Source organism: Cydia splendana, chromosome 8 (genome assembly GCF_910591565.1).
Source record: "Cydia splendana chromosome 8, ilCydSple1.2, whole genome shotgun sequence".
Lineage (NCBI taxonomy): Eukaryota > Metazoa > Arthropoda > Insecta > Lepidoptera > Tortricidae > Cydia > Cydia splendana.
Window position 1 is genome coordinate 4,923,628 of NC_085967.1, and position 18,734 is coordinate 4,942,361.

The following is an 18,734-nucleotide window of genomic DNA, read 5'->3' on the forward strand; positions in this document are numbered from 1 at the left end:
ATGACCGTGCTATGAACGTATCAGGCACGGAATGTAACGCGATACGGACTACTATGCCCACTACACCGTGTCCACATTGTTTCATATCCGTACATAACGGGTTTAGTGCCCGTAGTAACCGCGCATCATCCCCATAGCATCCGCCTATAATCCCCGTAGCATCCGCGTTTCATCCCCTTAGTACCCGCGTTTTATTAGCGAGAGCAATACTCGTCAGAAAGAGCGAGCGAATAGTTATCAGACTGGTAAGAGCGAGCAAGAAATATAGCAACGTGTTTATAACGGGCTTAGAACGGTCACCATACGCGGTTATAACCCGTATGCCCTCCGTTTCGCCGCCTGCACGCACCGTTCTGGCAAAGTTGCGTGCCATGCACGGAGCGTTTCGGCACCGGCAAAATATCCTCGCCGACTATTTTTGACGGTCTGTGCATGGCACGCGACGGGTATGGTCGGTGACGGAACGGGCTAGTGGGCATAGTCTCATACTTTTTCATACAAAGAATATTTTTTTGCCTGACACGTTCATAGCACGGTCATGGTATGATACGGTGTAGTGGGCAGAGACCTTAAAAGTTGTTGAATAGCAACCGATATAAAAATCTGTACTTGTAGTTAAGTATATTTTAAGTAGGTATTGTATCGAAAATAGAATTTTTAACGGAAGTCGCGAATATAGTCCCCGAAAAACAACCGCCACTTTCCGCTCTATATTTCCTTGCGCCGATATCATAATTAAATTAAAACGACACCTCATTATCCCCTATTATTTGTTTACCACTTAATAACACGCGCCGACAGCTTAAGTGAATGGAAAATGAATATTAAAAGTTAAAACATGCAATACTGAGTAATTGCAATTCGAGAACATGTCATCTCTGAATGTATTGGCGTGTCGTTGGCTTGTTGAAGCTTCCGTGATGTCAGAGACAATATTGTAATAAAGAATGACAATTGAGTTTCGTGCTTGACGTTACTTGGCTTATAGAAAGAAGCATGCAAAATATATGACATCCTTTTTTGTCTCTCCATCTTTTCCACTTATTCACTATTGCCAGTGACTTAACTTCACTCAGGTAGGTATTTTGATCGCCTTGATCTTTACCTACTTGTATCCATCCTGAAATTTATTAATTCCGTGTATTATCAAATTTCGTTTTGAATTTTACCTACTGAAGAAGGTTTTACGGATCGCTTTTCGCGTTCGCTTTCGAAGACGTTTCTTATTGTTTGGTGCTGTTTTTGTTTTTTATTATTATGTAGGCACAGACTTACGTACATTTACCTATCTTTGATGATATATTTTTTTATGTTGAAAGTGTAGGTAATTAGCTTCAGCCGCCGACGGCTGGAGGTCGGGCTAAGTCCGGGCCTTATAAGGAGATGCGGCCGGTCAGGCGACACGCTGGCTGTCATGAGAGAGCCTAGCTAGACTGTCTACACTTTAGAGCGATGAAAACGGGCCAATTTATTAATTTTGGTGTTTATCCTCGTCTTGATTTCCCAGTTGCATCCTTAATAATCTATAAATGGCGCTAGTTTATACGATAGCGACTGCTTTGTGACAAAGAGGGGGAAGTTTAACAGTCCGAACTTCATGTATTATTGATTTGACATTAGTTATTCGCTGCGCATCTCGCAAGCTTCAGCAATTAACTTCAAGTCACTGCGACTACTACTAATGTAAATCAATATAAAGTCAAGTAGTAATTTTTGAAGTTCGAATACGGCTCTAGTCGGCCGAAGGTCGGGCTTTGTTCGGGCCTTATAAGGAGGAGCAGACGGCGGCGACACGCTGGCTGTTGCGACATTAGACTAGACGCCATATAGCATACTCACACCAGTGTAAAGAAGTGTTATTAGGGCCTTATTTTCGTAAAAATACAAAAACAATGAAAATGAAATTACTAATATCTACATAAAACGTTCACAAACGTCAGTTTTTTTCAAATGCAATAACAGGTAGGTACATTTGTATTTTTTTAACCGAAATTTAATATTAATTTATCAAGAGCAATAAAAAAACAATGCTGCTCTCAAAAAAGGCGCTTAATGTTACTGGAAAAAGGTTTTATGTTACGATTTTCTGTTTGTCTTTTCGCATTACAGATTACGTCAGACGAACTATTGAAAATAAAAGCTAATTGCCATTATGGAACATAATAAGGCCCACAAAGCCTCATAAAAAAAAACCGGGCAAGTGCGAGTCGGACTCGCGCACGAAGGGTTCCGTACCATAATGCAAAAAAAAAAAAACAAAAAAAAAGCAAAAAAAAACGGTCACCCATCCAAATACTGACCACTCCCGACGTTGCTTAACTTTGGTCAAAAATCACGTTTGTTGTATGGGAGCCCCATTTAAATCTTTATTTTATTCTGTTTTTAGTATTTGTTGTTATAGCGGCAACAGAAATACATCATCTGTGAAAATTTCAACTGTCTAAGCTATCACGGTTCGTGAGATACAGCCTGGTGACAGACGGACGGACGGACGGACGGACGGACGGACAGCGAAGTCTTAGTAATAGGGTCCCGTTTTACCCTTTGGGTACGGAACCCTAATTACCAATAGCCATTAACATTATAAGACCTATTATCTCAACCTAAAATCGTAAGACATACGAGTATGTTATCTTAGTTTATTACACAAATCAAAATAGGAACAATGGATTGCATAAAGTTGCAATTTTGCGGCGCAACCGTTTTCAAAAGACACGTGCATGCCTTATATCTATAATATACATTCCCATTGTCTACTAAATGCAGTCGGACACTATACTCTGTATCTTTAGGTATTTAAATAAAAGTAAACAAAGTAGGTGTTAGACAGGAGTCTCCAAACTTTTTGGCTCTCAAGTCCTATATGGCTGGGCCATCGCCCTCCCGCAGCTCCCGTTTCCATTTCGCGGGCTGGATTTATGGCCTTTGGCCCTTTGATTCCTTTCCGCAGATCTAATAAGTAAGGGCTTGCGCCGAGCAATAGTTAGGAGGCCCCTAATTTAAACCGCCTATCATGACCTGCGTTGTCGCGTGCGACTATATCAACAGCACAAGTCATGCAACTTATAGGAGCACGTGCTCTGTGGTTTGGCAGAAGAATACATGTATTTTAGTTTTAAGTAAGATTTGAGAATAAACGCTTTATTTATTTTTTATGCATATGCTTTCTGGATTGCTATCCCCGTGTTCTGTAACTGAAAACCGAGAGCCTCGAAACAGACAGGCCTATTCGGATTTCGAGATAATCACAAGATCTTGAGACGATTTAGAGATCAACTAGATCTACATAAGATATCGACTAGATGTGACTTGGATATCTAAGTCATAACTTGTCGAAATCGTTCAAGAGGACCTCCAGAATCGCGGAAACGTCAAATTTGACATATCTATCTTACAAATATCTTTAAATTATCCGTATCGTAACTTGTTGGAGTCTAGTAGAAATATAATTCATTTTCCGAATCGAGCCGAGAATCATACTGTTGCACAGGATTTTGTGCCTCATAATATTTTAATCCGTAGCTTGAAATAGCGGCTCAAATGTCACGCCTCAGGCCATTTAGCGGAGTAGGAAACGTGATATTTTTGAAGTTCTAGCTCACCTGAATAACGACAGAGATGTAGTGACACGTGCCTCAAGGTTGTTCAGTTTATTTTAGTGCCGTTTTGAAGTGCATAGAGTTGCGTCACCGTTGAGAGTAGGGTTGCCAGATGGTCGGGATTTGGCGGGATTCTCCCGATTTTTGGCAACCCTAGTTGAGAGTAACTGTTGAGTTCTAAAATATCAGTTGAGTGCATCTGTCAGCTTTTAGAGCCGATTGTATTAAGGTGGCCACTGACGAGCCTTCCAACAGTCCAAATAGCGTGGCTGCAATCCAAAATCGGTCCGTGAATGTCAAAAACGTACAATGTTTAATACCTATTAGGATGCCGTCCATTTGGATGAATCCATTGTAACGGCATCCATTTTTGTTTTTTTTTTAACAAAAGTATATACACAATTACAATGATATGGTTTCGCCAAACTGCTTGACAGGACTGCTTGCTTGTCTGCTTGATATGGTTTGGAAGGCTCGTCAGTGGCCTGTTTTACGGCAACGGTAAAAAGGATAGATAGGTAAGTATATTTGACTAAAGGTAAACGATTCAAATTCGTTTAATATTTATTTAAAACATTATAATCAAACTAAAAAAATAAAAATAAAAAGAATCGGCCAAGTGCGAGTAGAACTCGCGCAAGAAGGGTTCCGTACCATTACGAAGAAAACAGCAAAAAGAATCACGTTTGTTGTATGGGAGCCCCACTTGAGTATTTATTTTATATTGTTTTTAGTATTTGTTGTTATAGCGGCAACAGAAATACATCATCTGCAAAAATTTCAACTGTCTAGCTATCACGGTTCTTAAGATACAGCCTGGTGACAGACAGACGGACGGATGGACAGCGGAGTCTTAGTAATAGGTTCCGTTTTTACCCTTTGGGTACGGAACCCTAAAAAAGGCAAGAATTTATTCAATTTGATATTTATTATAAACGATAGCTTTAAAGCTCGCTGGCTTTAAAACCGGGCAATTAACAGCTATTTACCTGTCAGTAATGATATAATTGCAATATTATGGCGTCAGATTCAAAACTTAAACCTAGGAATCTGGCCGATCAGGCGACCACTAATATTAATACGACAGACACAGTTAGCAGATCATAAGCAGTACATTGACATTTAGTAGCCAGATATTTAGTAACGTAGAATTTTTTTTTGTAACTAGTAAAAGTAAAATAGAAAGTTTATCATAACAACATTGACCCTTTGATTTAAAATTACTCTCGTCTTTTCATTTGTATCTATCAAAAATAAATTTGCAAGTATGTTATGTATAATTGTATAGGCATAATTGTATGTATAACCCACGCTGTATTGTACGCTCTACACTTCAGACCATCATAATGTAGGTGAAAATTCAACAAGTGTGGCCATCTATTTTGTACACATAATCAAGATACTGTTAAGTTGCACTGCGCAGATAGCATTCCTCCGGTCCTATCACCGCTTGTCCAATTAAGCCAAGTGAATGTTTGACTGCGCATTACTGGGCCCCTAGTTTCCCGGTGTTAAATCAATCCGTCTAACAGCCAATGATTAGTAGCCGTATCATGGACTACGCGAATGCTTGGTGTTTTACATTATCTGTAAGGAGTGATAGTAATGAAGTATCAAGTAAATAACGACTGGTAAAATATTTGACGTTGAAAATAAATCCTCCGTAAATGAAATCAAACGTGATGTAGATCCGCTTTTAGGTAACGAGTAGGTAGTATAGGTACCTATATGACGTATGAGACAACTTTTTTTATCCTTCTTAGGGTAACATTCCATTTCTGACCGCAGCTGCACTACTAGTACGAACGCCTCGGTGTTATTGTCAATTTCCATAGTAAATGAATGGTAGTGCTGGTGTCGTTGGAAATGGACTGTCACCTTAAAGGTCCATTTATTTTGTACGATCTCTATAAGCGAAATATCTCGTTTATTGACACTTTCCAGGTTTCACTGTATACGTACAGTCACCTGCAATAATATGTTACTTTTCGAAGGCTGCAAAAATATGTGACACGCTCTTATGGCTCTACAAATAAGATCGTAGTAGTTTATATATATTTTATTTATTTATGTAGTTTATATGTATAGTTTGCTTATTTTATATTCACTGAATAGGTATATTTCTCTCTCTGCACCAATTGTAGATGTCTGTTTGGCCCTATGGTTGACTGGTAGAGAATGCCATTTGGCATTAAGTCCCCCATTTGTACATTTTTGTATATACTTTGTGCAATAAAGTTTAAATAAATAAATAAATAAATATTTTTGCGGCCTTCGTTGTGTAACATATTATTGCAGGTGACTGTACATAGGTACCTAATCATTGCTAGGATAAGAAAGTCTAATAAGATATTGTGTTTTGCTGTTAGGGTGAAGCGAAAAAATGTTTCTCGTCTGGCATTCGGGCGTAATTTTATGTAGGTGAGGATTGTAACAGTCACCTGCAATAATATGTTACTCTTAGAAGGCCGCAAACACATATGACAAGCTCTTATAGCGCTACAAATAAGATCATGTCAGATATTTTGGCGGCCATCGTTGTGTAACATATTATTGTAGGTGACTGTAACCAACTTACCGCTGTCATTCTACGTGTCGGATATCTAGTCATGAACATTATTGTGTTTTGTTATCAAAGATTCAAAGATTCAAAGATTCAAAGATTTATTTGTTCAACATAGGTAGGTTACAAGATGTTAAATAAATGTTCCAGTATCACTATGTCGTGCCTATTGGCATACAAATTCAATAAAAATACACACTCTAATCGTAATATCACAGATAAACAATAATAGTCAAAACAGGGTTATCACATGCAGTAAATCTTAATAGGTAATTAGAAGAAAATAAAATCTTAATATTATGTGATAATAGTGGTCAGGATCAATAATTACAAGTCAGTCAAAAATTCTGTTATAGAGTAGTATGCTTTCTCGGTAAGGAAAGCTTTTAGGTTTCTTTTAAAAACATTATCCTTGTCCTTACATGCTGTTATATTCTCCGGTAACTTATTATATATTTTGTGAGCCATTCCAAGTATGCTTTTTTGTAAAAATGCCGTTTTACTTGGTACTTTTTGCAAAGACTTTAGTTTGTTTTGCAGGCGAACACTTTTAAACTTACTAAATAGGTTGTGGTTTGTATTTACAAAATTGGTCATTTCGTATATATACAAACATGGCAATGTAAGTATTTTAAGCCTTTTAAATAATGGTTTACATGGCTCACTTTCTTGGACCCCGCAAATCGTTCGTATGCATTTCTTCTGAGCCTTAAATACAAATTCTTTATTGCTGGAGTTTCCCCAAAAAAGGATACCATATCTTAAATTAGATGTGACATAAGCATGATAGGCGGTTAAAAGTGTCGATTCGTTTGCGATTTTTTTCAAATTGTATAAGGCGTATGAATATTTACTTAATTTATTACATATATTGTCAGTTTGTGTTTTCCAAGTCAACTTATTATCTATACTTAATCCTAGAAATTTTGTTACGTCCGTTTCATTTACTTTATGTCCCCTATAAACTATGTTTAAACTAGTGGATTTGGTTCTTTGCTTAAATGTCATAATATTGGTCTTGTCCAGGTTTATTCTAAGATTATTGTTATCAAGCCATTCTATAATAGTTTCTAAGGTATTATTAATGTCAGTTTCATACGATTCTACATTATGTCCAGAAAAAATAATGGTGCTATCATCTGCAAAGAGAACCATCGGGTGTACCGTGGCTTTAGGCATATCATTAATGTAAATTAAAAACAATAGTGGGCCCAACACACTTCCCTGGGGTACCCCATAACAAATGTTCCTAAAGTTAGATGAGTAGGTTTCCTCTTTTTTCGTACTGGGAGATATTCTTTTAATTTGTGTAATTTGTTTCCTGTCCCTCAAGTAGGAACGGATTAGACTGAAAACATTACCGCGAATTCCATAAGCATGTAGTTTGTCTAAGAGAATATTATGGTCAACAAAGTCAAACGCTTTTGACATGTCCATATATAAAGCGCATGTAGGGATTTTTTTGTCCATGTTATTGATTACCTTTTGTACTAAATCAAAAATTGCCAAATTTATCGATTTTTCCTTTCGAAACCCTTTTTGTTCGTTTGCAAATAAGTTTTTTTTTTCAAAGTAATTATAAAGACTGTTGTATATAACTTTCTCTATGATTTTGGCAAAGACAGAGATTAACGCAATAGGCCTGTAGTTCTTCATGTCATATTTATCCTCCTTTTTATAAAGAGGTTTCACAATGGATACCTTTAGTTTGCTAGGAAACTCACCATGCTCAATACATAAATTTACTATATGGCTGAGTATAGGAGAGATAATGTCAGATGTTTGTTTTATTATTTTCGTATGTATACCATCGTATCCAGTGCTATTAGTATTTTTTAAAGAATTTATTATTAGCTTTATGTCATCAGGATTAGTCGGTTTCATAAATAGGGAGTTAGCATAGTATGTCATTGTTTTCTTATAGTTATTTTTGTTGCTAGTGCTATTATGAGGAATAACAGGACGAACTTGGTCCACGAAATAGTTATTAAATTCCTCTGCAATATCTTTAGGATGTGTAACTGTCTTTCCATTGGATACAATTTGCTTAATGTTTTCAGTAGGGTACCTAGCCTTAGATGGGTTAATAATTTTCCAGGTGGCTTTTGTTTTATTCTTTGATCGTTCAATATAGCTGTCATTTTTGGATCTTTGAACACTGCTTATAATTCTTTTAAGATGTCTGGAATAACATGTTAATTTTTCTTTTAGGTCAGGGTTTCGTGTCAGTCTATATTTCCACAACAATTCTCTTTTCCGTTTACAGCAATTTTTAATACCATTTGTTATCCATTTAGGTTTAGTCGTAGTGTTAATTCTATTTCTTTTCTTAGGAAAACATAATTTATAGAGTAGGTCAAATATCTCAAAGAAACTATCAAAAGCTGCATTTGGATTGGCTGCTGAAAATACATCACTAAAACTAATATTACGTAGACAGTCTATGAATTTGACAATGTTTTGTTCTGATAAATCAATTTGTTCTACAAACCAATATGGAATGGAGCATGTTTTCTTTACTGGACATTTTAACAATTGTGCGGTATGATCCGATAGAGCTAATTCTAAAACCTCAGCTTTACTGCCTCTAACATTGTGGATTATATTGTCTATGCAAGTGCGACTGGATAATCTAGTAGGCTGTAATATTCCTAGCTTAAGGTTGTAACTGCTTATGAGGTTTTTGAAATCTATCGAGTGTACAGTAGATTTGAGTAGATCTATGTTGAAGTCACCACAGATGACAATCTTTTTTCCAGTGTGGCAGAACTTATTTAAGATTTCATTTAGTTTGCATAAAAACAATGATATTGTAGCTAAATTATTTTTTGGTACTCTATATACACAGACAATAATGATTTTATGTTCTATTAACTCAATTCCAGTACACTCTATGATATTGGGAATCGAGACATTTGTGATTTCGGATATAATATTGAAACTGTGAATGTTTCGTATTAAAATACAAGAGCCTCCGTTTCTGTTGTCTCTTGCAAAGTACGCTGCTAATTTATAATTTGGAATAGACAGGTGAACTTCATCGCCAGCTTTCATGTTATGTTCAGTTATACAGATTACGTCAATTTGTTTTTCAGAAGCGTTTAGTTCTTGTAGATTAACACACAATAAATCGGTTTTATTAATTAATCCATTGATGTTCTGGTGAAGTACATAAATATTTTTATAAGTGAGAATATCATTATTATTGTTTTCTAATAAGTTATTACAATCTTGCTTATCATTATTCATAAAAAAATGCTACTGTTATAATATTTTTCATTCACAGTTTTCAGTATTTTGTTTACATGTTGTGCTAATTTGGATTTTCCTTTATAATTTAATTGGTTACCATCATTTTGGTAATCTGTCTTTCCTAAATAAATACTATTAGATTGTAGCCATACATGCGGCATGTTGTCAAATTTGTTATGAACTGCTGAATTTAATTTATGTACAAAATTATTATAATGTTCAGAATAATCATTAATGGAATACGGTATGTCACAAATAATTATATTGGTATGAGTAGCAGATTTAACAGTTGTTTCTAGAAGTCTTATGATCTTGCTAATAGGTGTAATGTTATAGTCACTGCCTCCGCACATTATAACCAAACAGTCACTTTTCTTAAAATCAGCTATCTTTTGGTGAACGTTTTGTAGGACCCGTTCCGTTGTTCCGTGGTGTATAATATCAGCTGAGAAATCATAATCATTCCTTCTTATTTTGGAGAGGGGACGCAGTATGTCAGATCCGTGGTAATCGGACAAGAGCAATAGCTTCGGCTTGTGTTTGTATGGCTTCTTAAATGTATTTATTAATTCGGAGTCTTCTACTTCGTCTTGCAGGTTATTTTGGTCAGGTGACAGATGATTTTTTGTCAGATCAGGGTGACATTTTTCAAAACTTGAATTATAGCTGACCTTTTCTAATTGTTTGATGGTCTTTTGTAGTGTTCTTGTTGATTGCTGTATGCGAGAAAACGTTACGCTTTTGTTTATTAATGCATCTGAGTGTTGTTTAATTTCTTTATTCGTAGTTAACGCCTTACTTAATTTAATCTGCAATGTACTAATTTTTTTATTGAGAGTTGTGATTTTATTTTCTAGGTCCTTTATTTTATTATCAGTTTCAATATTAATGGTGCTAATTAAGGGTAATGTTGGACTTTGTAATATATGTTTCGTAGGAGAGAATTTGCCTTGAGGGTGTTCTTTAAGTAGTGTGTTATATACGCATATTTTTTCCTTGTAATCTTCTAGTTGTTTATTCAAGTCTTGATTTTCAATATTTAGATTAGTAATTTCATCATGTGCGCTTGACAGTTCTACAGTAAGTTCTTCAAGTTCAAGTAACAACTATACAAATTGTAGGGGGTTTACTGTTATTTAACTACCAGTAAATGTACTTACTATAGCAACAAAGTTAATACTCATTTGACTCTAGAAACAAATTACTTAAGAGATAAAATAACATTTCCTTTCTTATAGCTCTAGTTTTTATGCCTAAACTGGTTGGGATTACAGACTCCGGACTTTTAGTGGGTGATAAATGTTTATGAGTTCACGCCGAGGGTTGCTGTGTTGTTGTAAAACGTAAAATGTTGTCATAATACAAACAATATAAAAAACCGGTCAAGTGCGGCGCATTTATTAAATAGAAATTGTGTCAAAACATAACTGCTGGTTGTTTTCTAATAATTGTCTGGTGCTTTATTTCGTGCACGGTATGAAATAATTTATTTTAAATACAGGCAACATCCCAATTAGTTACAAATGTTGACTGACAAAATTTTAAACGTTTTTAGAGTGAATTGCAAAAAATTTTACGTAATTAAGCGCAGTTAAGAAACTGTGATTAGTCTTAACTTAATTGATTCATTTGTGTTAGGGGCTATTCATAAATTACGTCATTTCAAATTAGGGGGGGGGGGGTCTGGACATCGGATGACGGTAGCATGAAGTAGGAGGAAATGGGGTCATTTGAAGCATGATTTTTGGATGATTATAGGGGGGGGGGTCAAAAATCGATGACGTAATTTATGGACAGCCCCTTACGACAATTAACTAAGTAAATTGTATTGTATTGTACTTACTTAATTCGTACACATATAAGTCTATAGCATACGCTAACACACTTTCATGCATCTAACTTAAATAGAAATGGCTTAACTGTGATAACACAATGGAATCAATTAACTTTATACTAATTACAGGTGCTTAACTATGTACATTTTTTTTGCAATTCACTCTTTAGCTGTCGTTCCTTATGAACGAGGCTGCACAAGTCATAGGTACCTATCAATTATCCGTGACAACCTTAACGGCATCACAGTTATAACAAAAAAATAGTAGGTCGATCGTGCTAAAATGCATGCAATTTGCAGTAGGCGTAGGGTTGCCAACTTTTTTTTGGTGGAATATAGTATTTTCCAGAATAAGGCATCAAAAATATAGTACATTTCAAAAAAATATATGTAGTATTTTTAGATAAAATACTAAACATGAGTGTAATATACGTTTAATCGGAAATATAGTATTTTAGCGTACTATATATTTTTCCAAAAGTATATAGTACAGAGAGCCAAAATATAGTACAATACTATATAATATAGTACGGTTGGCAACCCTAAGTAGGCGTGTTATTCTGATCCCCGGCTAGCCGTACTCGGACCAAACACAGTCCTTATCAGCCATTTAGCGTTTTTTCAAGTATATTGCGCCCCGCGGACTAACTTAGCATAACCGTTTTACATAATTACCGACGCGGAGGAAAGTTTCATGGGATGTAATCGCGAAGATATTATCACAGGTAATATTGTTAAGCATTTTATAGGACTTTCGCGTTGGAACTGCTGCTGTGTCGTTGGAAAATTGTCCCTGGAGGCTAATGTTTGTTTATTGTTTAATTATTCCTAAATGTGCATACACACAACTTAACACAAACCCGTACCTATACCAACTAGGTACCTATATGCCATGCAATGCCACAATCACTAAAGTTATTTTATTTGACTTGTTTACTTAAACGAAATGAAAACAACCTATTAATTTTGTTACCACAATAAAATATTTGTCGATCTACTGCTGGATTAAAAGCAACTAATGGTAGCTGAAAAATCGTCCCTTAGACAAAAAACACCTGATGTAATGCTTTCACATCTCATACTCACGATCAAGTACCCAAAGTATGTATTTAACCATTTATCTAATGTAAATTAGCAACCGACTTTTGCTAACTCATCTACTGACACCATTTCTTTTAAAAGAAGGTGTTAATTTATTAAGGCCCGATGACTCCAATAAAATAATGTATGACCTTAACAATTGATCAGCGCTGCAACAATTGAATTCCTCTTTTACGAAGAGATAAAGATGTGTACAAATAACTAATCATACCAATAAAATAAACTTTACCGTCCCGCTAAACTGTTGACGCTGGGCAGTAAATTTAAATACCTATTACTAGTCAAAGGCTGACCCGGCAAGGCAATTTGTTGTCAAGTTACATGATTTACGAGGTTTTGAACGAGGAAATAACATGCGCATGTTGCCATCATTACGTTCTATCAGTAATATCTGCATGCTAATGGGAGTTATGTGATTGAAACGTGGATGTATCCTGTAAGTTACGTTAATTCTGTAAGTAACACGTATAATAAGCAAGCAATAAGTAAAATAATTATAAATAAATAAATATTATAGGACATTATTACACAAATTGACTAAGTCCTACAGTAAGCTCAATAAGGCTTGTGTTGTGGGTACTTAGACAACGATATATATAGCGGTAATATATACATATTTATAAATACTTAAATACATAGAAAACACCCATGACTCAGGAACAAATATCTGTGTTCATCAAATATATGCCCTTACCGGGAATCGAACCCAGGACCATCGGCTTCACATGCAGAGTCACTACCCACTAGGCCAGACCGGTCGTCAAATGCACCTCTGCCACCACCAGCAAGCCATCTGCGAGTATATACTTGAGTACTACGAAACTTAAGAGGAAAGTGAACTTAGGACTACCTTCAAAAATTTCGTCGGCTGACAAGCAAAAGTCACTAACTAACACCATTGAAATTATTGGACAATAAACCGTGTTACAAGTGTAATAAAGTGGATCGTTACTTTAATTTTTTGATAGTACTTAGTGACATTTGCTTGTCACCCGACGATTTATAAGTATGGTTTTTTTTCGCTCATAACTTCTATAATATTCAAATAATCTAAAAAAGGTGTGTATTTTTTTTGTAACCTGAGATGGCAATAGCTAGTCCCTATTGCCATTTTTGTGTGGAGAAGCGGTCTTCGACTATCATTTTAATCACTGCCTTTTAATAAAGAATAAAGAATTTTAAAGAAATAAAGAATCACTGCCCTGAGCCCCGAGCCACAGGCAGCTGTAAAAAGCAACCCCACAAAGCCGGAAAGAGTGAATCTGATCGCCGTAATCGCTGTAACTCGACTCCGCGCGTACGCTGCGATTATGCGGCTTCGATGCGTTAACTGGATTTTTGTGTCTGTCAGTGGTTTTATTAAGGCGCTCCCTAGACGTGGTATTACGCATATTAACTTTTTAAAGTTGGGAATACTACTACTAATACCATACAACTTATTACGTTTTGTTGAAAATGTTAATATTACAGTTCCTGTGTACAGTAATCTTTGTTGTCAAATTGCGATGCAATTTGTGTATACAATTGTACTTCTTTGTTAATATTTATTTTAGGGCCGATTGGAAACTTACGACATAATAGTTTGATGTTTTATTTTATGGCATCACAGCTGCTGGTGCAATTTAAGCAATTAACATTTAATGTTTATCACTTATTATTAATTTTCATCCGAACTCACAAAAGTATCCTAATTATTTTCAAAAATATGATACTTAAGTACGAGTAGGTACATGTCAGTAGGTACCTAAGACCATTCCAGGCAAGGATTTATAAACTTTTATTTGAAAGCACATGTCAGATTCTCCTTATTCTGGCGTATCCGATGGGAGTTGAAGTAGACTTAACGAACTGACAGCGTCAAGGCTTATTAAAATAATCCCGACCGTGGTTAATATAGAACCGTCATCGTAAAGGAAAAGGACACTCGCTCCATTTCAAAAGAAATATCCTTGCCACGGACACAGGAGAACTATCCTTTCATGTAAATATTTATAAATAGGGTAAAAGTGGGATAGATGCCCCACTTTATGAAATTACCTACTTGTTATCTCTTAGTACAAAAAGCAAGATGCCTTATTTGTAAAACGGGTAGGTACTTAGATTTATTATCGTCTTTATGAAAGGAATAAACATTATCTTTGACACTTCCAGAGTATTAGCGATTATTGCGGCCCTCTAAATTTTGGGACAACTATCCCCTATATGGGATAGTTGCCTAATCCATGTAAATTACGTTTAGGATAAATGCCCCGTCGAGAAAGACCCCGCAATTCCCGCAAAAACTTTGATCGCACCCAGCCGTCCCATGCAACATGCAATTGCACAGAGATATGCAACACGGTCAACTCAGTTGTAGTTGCAGAGTCTGTCGATAGATAAATAAAAAAACATTTATTTCATTCGCGAAACTAGAGTAATTGCAATCAAGGCAACTATACCTCCGGGGCATGTATCCCACTTTTACCCTAGTCTTTATTGCGAAGGTGTAAAGGCGAGGTTTCTATTTTTAAAATGTACGTTAATAATTCGATTCTTTATAACGAGGGAATGCAGTCGTAGCACAACTGGAAACGAAGAACGATGTAACAATATACGGGTTTCGTATTTAATGCCTTATGGTCGGTTGTGTCGTTACGGTCGTCAAATACATGTAAACAGTTTTCGCCTTATTACGGGGAAATAAGATGCAAATGTAGACATATTTAATGTGGTGTACAATCGGCTTCATTAGAGCTGTTAGCGTCTGATCCGCTATTTATCCGAGCTATCATATGCGTTGACGGGCGTGGGCGTCAAGCCGCGTGCTAGGGATGTGGTTCATGTGGTCTTCAGTGGTCACCGAGGTACATTATTTTAGTAACATAAGTTTTATCAGAGAACTGTAAGATTTTCTCAATAAATTTTTGTGAAGTTATTATAATTACATACATACTTACATACGAACAACATCACAGTCATCCATCATAGATGGTTCGTCGCAAGTAGCAATGCAATCGGCCCATTGAACATCAAAATTTGCCTTCATCTCTCGATCATGTCGCCAGGTTTCATTTGATTGGCTATATGGTAGTTAAACAGTGACCCTGTTGACTCCACATTTTGACGTGATACCGTCTTATAAATCGATAAACACCGGTAGCATGCATGAAAAAGTGTCACGTTGTGGACAGATCTCCATGGTAACGTTGTGGACAGATCTCCATGGTAACGTGACGGCAATTTTTCATCAATGTTTTCTTATGACGTTATCACGCAAAATTATCGTCCGTAAACCAATGACCTTTTATTTATGTAGACGTGTGACGTTCATAGTTGACAAAACTAAACTTTGATCCAACAATTTTGACAACTTGACAGGTTGGCGTCACCCATTTACGACTAACTAAATATAGGTTCCGGAACCTATATTTAATGGCTCACGATCGTGCGCCTGGTGCCATATCTACCTCAATTTACTTACATCTATGCCGTAAACCGACTTTACAGACAACCATATTTTTTTATTAATAAATATTATGGTTAGCTAACTAAATATTTCGCTCCTACTATCCACCTGTCAGTTACTCTGATTTACAAACATTCCTACAATTAAACCCCAACAACAGTGCAGTCATAAACTAGTACATTATATTCCTTCGTTAACCAAGGCATCGTCAATCTTCCCTCATCGGAATCTGCCAGTAGATTAGCTCGAAAGATGTAACAGCTCTATATTTATGACATCCGCCGTTCGCTTTTCGAGTTGTGACTGCCAGTGTCACTCCGCGGTAAATTAGTTCCCGTACCTGTTTTGATAAGCTGGTCGTGTTATTCCTGTTGCTATTCTTTCGAAGTACCTACAGCATTCGCTTCAGGGAAACCAGAAAAAGTGTTACACAAAGTTGTTACGGGTCTTGGGATCACCCTTACACTGGTTTACTTGATGCGACTGGTCGGTAGGCAATGGGAACAGCCTAGGACTTGTACCTTGCAGTAGCGCCGATTATGACACCCAAAGAACGACGTAAGCGACGTACTTCAAGTACTAACTTATATCTTCTTATACATCAAGGGGGATATGTAGTTCTATTGAGACTGGATGTTTGGCGCCTGTGAAAGGGATTACTGTAATACCAGAATGCATAGGAAGATTTTATGTGCCGACGTGCAATTTCCTCTTGTCTTCTATAATTATGTAGCTTCTTGAAGGTAAAGATTGTATTTCATCATGTTGAAAAAATAATTAAAATTAAAACCTTGACCCTATCTTGCCTGTAACAAAGCCGTGGAAATGTATTCGAACCTCTTGTACTAATATTATTTAACCTAAAGCAAATAAGATAATTATTTATACATGATGTAAGTATTCTTTATCTAAAATACACGTGAGCAAATTGACCATGACTATTTTGTTATCAAACATAATATATGCTGACTGGAAAAACTAAAATATATTTGAAAAAATAATTCCTCAACTGACATTTTTTTTTATATTGCTACATAACAATACGCAGCTGCGCGCAACACGAATACAATAGCTTGTTATTGGACGTTTTTTCACTTGTCCCTAAGTAGTTTGTTTTTTAAATCAAGGTTCAATCGGTCACGTTCTTTTTTGATCTTTATTGCGCAATGGCGCATTATATTTTATGTGTAAAAAAGGAAGGTTAATTTTAATTTAATGACAAAAACTTGTTATTTAGATATGGCATGAACTGATGGTTCGTTTATAGAGATAAACTATCGGAAATAAAAGAGCAAAAACACATAATTTATTACGTACGAATAAGACAATAATAAGACAAATAAATAACTTATGAACCAAATATATCTATGAATAAAACTAAATGACTAGAGACACATAATGAAAACCTAAGGAACACATGAATTAATCTGAATATGTTTTTTGTCTACAGCCCCCACCGGTCGCGCACCCCCCGCTAGCCCTGCCTGCGCCCACGTCTGCGCCCGCGCCGCCCGCCTCGCTCGCCGCCGCGCCGCGCACCATCGTCATCCAGCGTCCCGACGCCCGCCACGGCTTCGGGTTCACCTTGCGGCACCTGGTCGTCTACCCACCGGATTCACTGCAGGTTAGTACTTCGCCTTTTCCTCCGCTGGTCTTACTTGTTTTTAGACCTGTCGCCCAATCCCGCAACCTTACAAAACTATCTGCAAACTTCCTTTATATTATCTTACGACAATCCTACGGATATAAGGTACCTTAAGATTTAAGATCATTGTGCTCGACGTCCTAATGCCCAATAGATGACACCCTGCTGTTACCTGCTGCAATTCAGACTTATATACTTAACATAGTTAAAAGAGGGTTAAGTACTAATAAAGATCCTTCAACCTGTTTCTAGGAGTTGTACGAGGATGCGCGCCACCTGGCGGTGGGCGCGGTCGGCGCTCCCATGGACACGATCTTCGTAAGGTCCGTGCGGCCGGGCGGGCCGGCGGCCGCGGCGGGGCTGCGCGCGGGCGACCGCGTGCTGGCCGTCAACGGGGAGCCGGTGGCCTGCGGCCGCAGCCGCGCGCCGTATGCGAGGGTCGTCCAGCTGGCGCAGCGGGAGCCCTTCTCGCTCAGGCTGACGGTTGTGCCGAGAGACCACGATCTGTTGCAGAGGGTAAGTTCAGTATTTATGACATGTTTTCTGTGGTTTTACAAATACATATACCTACACTGAGGGATGTTGTTCTGGCCATCAAGGGCATGCGGTTGAGATCGAACTGAATAGTACTGTAGCAGACAAACAGTCCTCTTCTTGCTCAATCTGATGCTTTTACAACTTGTGCAGCGAGACCACAATGCACAATCGTTGTCAAATGTGACAGCAATGGCTGTGTACAACTGTGCATAGGTCTGTCAGCTTGCTACTGTCTCTGTATGATTGAGTAAGTATTTAGGCAATATATCATTACTCTAGCTGAACAATCATGCTTTAAAAAATAATGTAATATTCTGTATGTACATAAAAATATTGTAAATTTTAGGAAAAATTGTGAAATTCATAATATTAATACTAGAAATAAACATAAGCTCGCAGTGCCCTTCACTCGGCTCCATAAAATTAAAAAATAATTCATGGGCAATTGTGTAAGATTTTATAATAAACTTCCAAACCATATTACTGAATTATCTATTAATAAATTTAAGAATTATGTAAAGCGTAAACTCATTTCTAAAGCTTATTATACCACACAAGACTACATGAATGATAATACAACGTGGGATTAATTGTTATTCGAAATGATTATTTATTTATTAGGTATATTTGATTATTGATGAGGAAATGGATATTCCGATGTATGTAGGTACTTCTTTTGTTATGTTATTTTTGACATTTAGATTTTATTCTAGAAATTCTAGACTAGTATTTTTTATAATTTTTTTCATGTTTGACGA

The 18,734-nt window shown here is 36.6% G+C and overlaps 1 protein-coding gene across 11 annotated transcripts in view; it reads left to right on the forward strand.

The window, feature by feature from the left end:
* Positions 1 to 18,734, forward strand: part of LOC134792696 (rho GTPase-activating protein 23) — a 461,388-nt gene that overhangs the window by 343,053 nt on the left and 99,601 nt on the right. For all 11 annotated transcript variants that reach the window (XM_063763978.1, XM_063763975.1, XM_063763974.1 and 8 more), the window contains 2 exons: positions 17,245 to 17,418; positions 17,692 to 17,955. In XM_063763978.1, the coding sequence (XP_063620048.1) occupies positions 17,245 to 17,418; positions 17,692 to 17,955 (438 nt within the window). The remainder of the gene's footprint in view (positions 1 to 17,244; positions 17,419 to 17,691; positions 17,956 to 18,734) is intronic.